General features: G+C 47.0%; 1 protein-coding gene across 4 annotated transcripts in view; it reads left to right on the top strand.

Moving 5' to 3' along the window:
- The first annotated feature begins 209 nt into the window (after nt 1-209).
- The window catches only part of GTF2A1 (general transcription factor IIA subunit 1), a 66615-nt gene continuing 56329 nt past the window's right edge, over nt 210-10495 (top strand). For 3 of the 4 annotated variants that reach the window (XR_013637598.1, XR_013637597.1, XM_078864656.1), the window contains exon 1: nt 705-1037. Coding sequence is in view for 2 of the 4 variants with exons in the window: in XM_078864656.1 (XP_078720782.1) it covers nt 1008-1037 (30 nt within the window). In the remaining 2 variants the exon portion in view is untranslated. Of the gene's footprint in view, nt 373-704; nt 1038-10495 lie in introns of those variants that run through there. The other variant, XM_078864657.1, reaches the window with a different exon arrangement.

Raw genomic sequence — 10495 nt, 5'->3', positions numbered from 1 at the left:
ACGCGCCTCTGACGGTGATGACGCCATCTCACGAGTCGCGAGGAACGCGCGACGACTGCTGCTGTGGGCGATGACGTCATCGCGCAGCCGCTGTGCGCGATGACGTCAACGCCCTCGCTCCGCGGCCAATGCGGTCACGCGCGGCAGTGGCGAAGTGGCGCCCGCGTTGAGGGGTTTGGGGTGAGGTGGTGGTGAGGGTGAGGTAGAGGTGGTGAGGAGGGGGTGAGGTGGTGGTGGGGGAGTCGCGCGCCGCTACCCACGGCGCCCAGAAGCTGTCGCCGCCTCCTGGCGCCATCTTATTGAAGGAGGGGGGCAGCAGCTCTCCCGCAAGCGCCTCGCCGTGGAGACGTCATCACGATGCTCTGCCACTTGGTTCGTATCGCCCCCCCACCACGCCGCGGTCCTTCCCCCCCCCCACCACCTCTCCTCCTCACCCCCCCTGTGTAACATGGCCGCGAAGTGCCTCCTCGTTGTTTGACGCGGGCCTGCAAGCCCCCCTCGCGAGCGAGCGAGAGACGTTACCCGCAGTGCGCAAGAGCGAGACGCTCGCTCCTCCTGCCACCGACTACCGAAGCCTTCCCCTCCCCACTGCTGTCGAGGCGACGGCAATAGCGGCCACCCTGCCACCCTGTCAATAGCGAGACCCCCCCACTCCCAACACCCAATAGCGGGACGCCCCCCCCCGAGGGGACCTGGTGGCAATAGCGCGACCCCCTCTGCCCCGTCTACCCCCTCACTCCCTCTACCACCTCTACCCCCTCTACCCCGCGACAACCGCCGCCGCCAGCCCCAGGGGAGGCGGCGAGCGAGAGGCGTGGAGGCCGCCGATTTTAACCGCGAATTTTGAGGGAATTTAAAATACAAAAAGCACCACGCATCGCTTCGTCTTTGTTGATATAAAGCTATACGTCTGTTTTAGGGGGACCACTCGCGCGTGTTTATTTACTGTGCGTAGTTTTATTGCTCTTTATATTAACACGGACGGCTGCTTGGCGGTGCGCGTGTAAATGGCGAGCGGAATTAACCAGAACACCGTGGTGAGTGCAGCATCACCACAGCTCACCATCACCACAGCTCACCATCACTACTAATCACCATCACTTATAATCACCATCACTTATAATCACTACAGTTCACTACACACAGTGACACTACAGTTCACCACACACAGTGACACTACAGTTCACCACACACAGTGACACTACAGTTCACCACACACAGTGACACTACAGTTCACCACACACAGTGACACTACAGTTCACTACACACAGTGACACTACAGTTCACCACACACAGTGACACTGCAGTCCACTACACAGTGACACTACAGTTCACTACACACAGTGACACTACAGTTCACTACACACAGTGACACTACAGTTCACTACACACAGTGACACTGCAGTTCACTACACACAGTGACACTACAGTTCACTACACACAGTGACACTACAGTTCACTACACACAGTGACACTGCAGTCCACTACACAGTGACACTACAGTTCACTACACACTGACACTACAGTTCACTACACACAGTGACACTACAGTTCACTACACACAGTGACACTACAGTTCACTACACACAGTGACACTGCAGTTCACTACACACAGTGACACTACAGTCCACTACACACAGTGACACTACAGTCCACTACACACAGTGACACTACAGTCCACTACACACAGTGACACTACAGTTCACTACACGCAGTGACACTACAGTTCACTACACACAGTGACACTACAGTTCACCACACACAGTGACACTACAGTTCACTACACACAGTGACACTACAGTTCACCACACACAGTGACACTACAGTTCACTACACACAGTGACACGACAGTTCATTACACAGTGACACTACAGTTCACTACACACAGTGAAACTACAGTCCACTACACACAATGACACTACAGTCCACTACACACAGTGACACTACAGTTCACTACACACAGTGACACTACAGTTCACTACACACAGTGACACTACAGTTCACTACACACAGTGACTCTACTGTTCACTACACAGTGACACTACAGTTCACTGCACACAGTGACACTACAGTTCACTACACACAGTGACACTACAGTTCACTACACACAGTGACACTACAGTGCACTACACACAGTGACACTACAGTTCACCACACACAATGACACTACAGTTCACCACACACAGTGACACTACAGTGCACTACACACAGTGACACTACAGTTCACTACACACAGTGACACTACAGTTCACTACACAGTGACACTACAGTTCACCACACACAATGACACTACAGTTCACCACACACAGTGACACTACAGTGCACTACACACAGTGACACTACAGTTCACTACACACAGTGACACTACAGTTCACTACACACAGTGATACTACAGTTCACTACACACAGTGACACTACAGTTCACTACACACAGTGACACTACAGTTCACTACACACAGTGACACTACAGTTCACTACACACAGTGACACTACAGTTCACTACACACAGTGACACTACAGTTCACCACACACAGTGACACTACAGTTCACCACACACAGTGACACTACAGTTCACCACACACAGTGACACTACAGTTCACTACACACAGTGACACTACAGTTCACTACACACAGTCACACTACAGTTCACTACACACAGTCACACTACAGTTCACTACACACAGTGACACTACAGTTCACTACACACAGTGACACTACAGTTCACTACACACAGTGACACTACAGTTCACTACACACAGTGACACTACAGTTCACCACACACAGTGACACTACAGTTCACCACACACAGTGACACTACAGTTCACTACACACAGTGACACTACAGTTCACTACACACAGTGACACTACAGTTCACTACACACAGTGACACTACAGTTCACTACACACAGTGACACTACAGTTCACTACACAGTGACACTACAGTTCACTACACACAGTGACACTACAGTTCACTACACACAGTGACTCTACTGTTCACTACACACTGAGACTACAGTTCACTACACACTGTGACACTACAGTTCACCACACAGTGACACTACAGTTCACTACACACCGTGACACTACAGTTCACTACACACAGTGACACTACAGTTCACCACACACAGTGACACTACAGTTCACTACACAGTGACACACACAGTTCACCACACACAGTGACACTACAGTTCACTACACACAGTGACACTACAGTTCACTACACACAGTGACACTACAGTTCACCACACACAGTGACACTACAGTTCACTACACACAGTGACACTACAGTTCACTACACAGTGACACTACAGTTCACTACACACAGTGACACTACAGTTCACTACACAAAGTGACACTACAGTTCACCACACACAGTGACACTACAGTTCACTACACACAGTGACACTACAGTTCACCACACACGGTGACACTACAGTTCACTACACACAGTGACACTACTGTTCACTACACAGTGACACTACAGTTCACTACACACAGTGACACTACAGTTCACTACACACAGTGACTCTACAGTTCACTACACAAAGTGACACTACAGTTCACCACACACAGTGACACTACAGTTCACTACACACAGTGACACGACAGTTCACTACACACAGTGACACTACAGTTCACCACACAATGACACTACAGTTCACCACACAGTGACACAACAGTGCACTACACACAGTGACACTTCAGTTCACTACACACAGTGACACTACAGTTCACTACACAGTGACACTACAGTTCACCACACACAATGACACTACAGTTCACCACACACAGTGACACTACAGTGCACTACACACAGTGACACTACAATTCACTACACACAGTGACACTGCAGTTCACTACACAAAGTGACACTACAGTTCACCACACACAGTGACACTACAGTTCACTACACACAGTGACACGACAGTTCACTACACACAGTGACACTACAGTTCACCACACACAATGACACTACAGTTCACCACACACAGTGACACTACAGTGCACTACACACAGTGACACTACAGTTCACTACACACAGTGACACTACAGTTCACTACACAGTGATACTACAGTTCACCACACACAATGACACTACAGTTCACCACACACAGTGACACTACAGTGCACTACACACAGTGACACTACAGTTCACACACAGTGACACTACAGTTCACTACACACAGTGACACTACAGTTCACTACACACAGTGACACTACAGTTCACTACACACAGTGACACTACAGTTCACTACACACAGTGACACTACAGTTCAATACACACAGTGACACTACAGTTCACCACACACAGTGACACTACAGTTCACCACACACAGTGACACTACAGTTCACCACACGAAGTGACACTACAGTTCACCACACACAGTGACACTACAGTTCACCACACACAGTGACACTACAGTTCACTACACACAGTGACACTACAGTTCACTACACACAGTGACACTACAGTTCACTACACACAGTGACACTACAGTTCACTACACAGTGACACTACAGTTCACTACACACAGTGACACTACAGTTCACTACACACAGTGACACTACAGTTCACTACACACAGTGACACTACAGTTCACCACACACAGTGACACTACAGTTCACTACACAGTGACACACACAGTTCACCACACACAGTGACACTACAGTTCACTACACACAGTGACACTACAGTTCATCACACACAGTGACACTACAGTTCATCACACACAGTGACACTACAGTTCACCACACAGTGACACTACAGTTCACTACACACAGTGACACTACAGTTCACTACACAGTGACACTACAGTTCACCACACACAGTGACACTACAGTTCACCACACACAGTGACACTACAGTTCACTACACACAGTGACACTACTGTTCACTACACAGTGACACTACAGTCCACTACACAGTGACACTACAGTTCACTACACACAGTGACTCTACAGTTCACTACACAAAGTGACACTACAGTTCACCACACACAGTGACACTACAGTTCACCACACACAGTGACACTACAGTTCACTACACACAGTGACACTACTGTTCACTACACAGTGACACTACAGTCCACTACACACAGTGACACTACAGTTCACTACACACAGTGACTCTACAGTTCACTACACAAAGCGACACTACAGTTCACCACACACAGTGACACTACAGTTCACTACATACAGTGACACTACAGTTCACTACACACAGTGACACGACAGTTCACTACACACAGTGACACTACAGTTCACCACACACAGTGACACTACAGTTCACCACACACAGTGACACTACAGTTCACTACACACAGTGACACTACAGTTCACTACATACAGTGACACTACAGTTCACTACACAGTGACACTACAGTTCACTACACACTGTGAGACTACAATTCACTACACACAGTGACACTACAGTTCACCACACACAGTGACACTACAGTTCACTACACAGTGACACTACAGTTCACTACACACAGTGACACTACAGTTCACTACACAAAGTGACACTACATTTCACCACACACAGTGACACTACAGTTCACTACACACAGTGACACTACAGTTCACCACACACGGTGACACTACAGTTCACTACACACAGTGACACTACTGTTCACTACACAGTGACACTACAGTTCACTACACACAGTGACACTACAGTTCACTACACACAGTGACTCTACAGTTCACTACACAAAGTGACACTACAGTTCACCACACACAGTGACACTACAGTTCACTACACACAGTGACACGACAGTTCACTACACACAGTGACACTACAGTTCACCACACAATGACACTACAGTTCACCACACACAGTGACACTACAGTGCACTACACACAGTGACACTTCAGTTCACCACACACAATGACACTACAGTTCACCACACACAGTGACACTACAGTGCACTACACACAGTGACACTACAATTCACTACACACAGTGACACTGCAGTTCACTACACAAAGTGACACTACAGTTCACCACACACAGTGACACTACAGTTCACTACACAGTGACACGACAGTTCACTACACACAGTGACACTACAGTTCACCACACACAATGACACTACAGTTCACCACACACAGTGACACTACAGTGCACTACACACAGTGACACTACAGTTCACTACACACAGTGACACTACAGTTCACTACACAGTGATACTACAGTTCACCACACACAATGACACTACAGTTCACCACACACAGTGACACTACAGTGCACTACACACAGTGACACTACAGTTCACACACAGTGACGCTACAGTTCACTACACACAGTGACACTACAGTTCACTACACACAGTGACACTACAGTTCACTACACACAGTGACACTGCAGTTCACTACACACAGTGACACTACAGTTCACTACACACAGTGACACTACAGTTCACTACACACAGTGACACTGCAGTCCACTACACAGTGACACTACAGTTCACTACACACTGACACTACAGTTCACTACACACAGTGACACTACAGTTCACTACACACAGTGACACTACAGTTCACTACACACAGTGACACTGCAGTTCACTACACACAGTGACACTACAGTCCACTACACACAGTGACACTACAGTCCACTACACACAGTGACACTACAGTCCACTACACACGGTGACACTACAGTTCACTACACAGTGACACTACAGTTCACTACACACAGTGACACTACAGTTCACCACACACAGTGACACTACAGTTCACCACACACAGTGACACTACAGTTCACTACACACAGTGACACTACTGTTCACTACACAGTGACACTACAGTCCACTACACAGTGACACTACAGTTCACTACACACAGTGACTCTACAGTTCACTACACAAAGTGACACTACAGTTCACCACACACAGTGACACTACAGTTCACCACACACAGTGACACTACAGTTCACTACACACAGTGACACTACTGTTCACTACACAGTGACACTACAGTCCACTACACACAGTGACACTACAGTTCACTACACACAGTGACTCTACAGTTCACTACACAAAGCGACACTACAGTTCACCACACACAGTGACACTACAGTTCACTACATACAGTGACACTACAGTTCACTACACACAGTGACACGACAGTTCACTACACACAGTGACACTACAGTTCACCACACACAGTGACACTACAGTTCACCACACACAGTGACACTACAGTTCACTACACACAGTGACACTACAGTTCACTACATACAGTGACACTACAGTTCACTACACAGTGACACTACAGTTCACTACACACTGTGAGACTACAATTCACTACACACAGTGACACTACAGTTCACCACACACAGTGACACTACAGTTCACTACACAGTGACACTACAGTTCACTACACACAGTGACACTACAGTTCACTACACAAAGTGACACTACATTTCACCACACACAGTGACACTACAGTTCACTACACACAGTGACACTACAGTTCACCACACACGGTGACACTACAGTTCACTACACACAGTGACACTACTGTTCACTACACAGTGACACTACAGTTCACTACACACAGTGACACTACAGTTCACTACACACAGTGACTCTACAGTTCACTACACAAAGTGACACTACAGTTCACCACACACAGTGACACTACAGTTCACTACACACAGTGACACGACAGTTCACTACACACAGTGACACTACAGTTCACCACACAATGACACTACAGTTCACCACACACAGTGACACTACAGTGCACTACACACAGTGACACTTCAGTTCACTACACACAGTGACACTACAGTTCACTACACAGTGACACTACAGTTCACCACACACAATGACACTACAGTTCACCACACACAGTGACACTACAGTGCACTACACACAGTGACACTACAATTCACTACACAGTGACACTGCAGTTCACTACACAAAGTGACACTACAGTTCACTACACACAGTGACACTACAGTTCACTACACACAGTGACACGACAGTTCACTACACACAGTGACACTACAGTTCACCACACACAATGACACTACAGTTCACCACACACAGTGACACTACAGTGCACTACACACAGTGACACTACAGTTCACTACACACAGTGACACTACAGTTCACTACACAGTGATACTACAGTTCACCACACACAATGACACTACAGTTCACCACACACAGTGACACTACAGTGCACTACACACAGTGACACTACAGTTCACACACAGTGACGCTACAGTTCACTACACACAGTGACACTACAGTTCACTACACACAGTGACACTACAGTTCACTACACACAGTGACACTACAGTTCACTACACACATTGACACTACAGTTCAATACACACAGTGACACTACAGTTCACCACACACAGTGACACTACAGTTCACCACACACAGTGACACTACAGTTCACCACACACAGTGACACTACAGTTCACTACACACAGTGACACTACAGTTCACTACATACAGTGACACTACAGTTCACTACACAGTGACACTACAGTTCACTACACACTGTGAGACTACAATTCACTACACACAGTGACACTACAGTTCACCACACACAGTGACACTACAGTTCACTACACAGTGACACTACAGTTCACTACACACAGTGACACTACAGTTCACTACACAAAGTGACACTACATTTCACCACACACAGTGACACTACAGTTCACTACACACAGTGACACTACAGTTCACCACACACGGTGACACTACAGTTCACTACACACAGTGACACTACTGTTCACTACACAGTGACACTACAGTTCACTACACACAGTGACACTACAGTTCACTACACACAGTGACTCTACAGTTCACTACACAAAGTGACACTACAGTTCACCACACACAGTGACACTACAGTTCACTACACACAGTGACACGACAGTTCACTACACACAGTGACACTACAGTTCACCACACAATGACACTACAGTTCACCACACACAGTGACACTACAGTGCACTACACACAGTGACACTTCAGTTCACTACACACAGTGACACTACAGTTCACTACACAGTGACACTACAGTTCACCACACACAATGACACTACAGTTCACCACACACAGTGACACTACAGTGCACTACACACAGTGACACTACAATTCACTACACAGTGACACTGCAGTTCACTACACAAAGTGACACTACAGTTCACTACACACAGTGACACTACAGTTCACTACACACAGTGACACGACAGTTCACTACACACAGTGACACTACAGTTCACCACACACAATGACACTACAGTTCACCACACACAGTGACACTACAGTGCACTACACACAGTGACACTACAGTTCACTACACACAGTGACACTACAGTTCACTACACAGTGATACTACAGTTCACCACACACAATGACACTACAGTTCACCACACACAGTGACACTACAGTGCACTACACACAGTGACACTACAGTTCACACACAGTGACGCTACAGTTCACTACACACAGTGACACTACAGTTCACTACACACAGTGACACTACAGTTCACTACACACAGTGACACTACAGTTCACTACACACAGTGACACTACAGTTCAATACACACAGTGACACTACAGTTCACCACACACAGTGACACTACAGTTCACCACACACAGTGACACTACAGTTCACCACACGAAGTGACACTACAGTTCACCACACACAGTGACACTACAGTTCACCACACACAGTGACACTACAGTTCACTACACACAGTGACACTACAGTTCACTACACACAGTGACACTACAGTTCACTACACACAGTGACACTACAGTTCACTACACACAGTGACACTACAGTTCACTACACAGTGACACTACAGTTCACTTCACACAGTGACACTACAGTTCACTACACACAGTGACACTACAGTTCACTACACACAGTGACACTACAGTTCACTACACACAGTGACTCTACAGTTCACTACACAAAGCGACACTACAGTTCACCACACACAGTGACACTACAGTTCACTACATACAGTGACACTACAGTTCACTACATACAGTGACACTACAGTTCACTACACACAGTGACACGACAGTTCACCACACACAGTGACACTACAGTTCACCACACACAGTGACACTACAGTTCACTACACACAGTGACACTACAGTTCACTACATACAGTGACACTACAGTTCACTACACAGTGACACTACAGTTCACTACACACTGTGAGACTACAATTCACTACACACAGTGACACTACAGTTCACCACACACAGTGACACTACAGTTCACTACACAGTGACACTACAGTTCACTACACACAGTGACACTACAGTTCACTACACAAAGTGACACTACATTTCACCACACACAGTGACACTACAGTTCACTACACACAGTGACACTACAGTTCACCACACACGGTGACACTACAGTTCACTACACACAGTGACACTACTGTTCACTACACAGTGACACTACAGTTCACTACACACAGTGACACTACAGTTCA

This window comes from Lampetra fluviatilis, chromosome 18, assembly GCF_964198595.1.
Source record: "Lampetra fluviatilis chromosome 18, kcLamFluv1.1, whole genome shotgun sequence".
In the NCBI taxonomy this organism is placed as follows: Eukaryota; Metazoa; Chordata; class Hyperoartia; order Petromyzontiformes; family Petromyzontidae; genus Lampetra; species Lampetra fluviatilis.
Note: the sequence above shows the minus strand (reverse complement) of the source record. Positions and strands in the feature narration are given on the sequence as shown.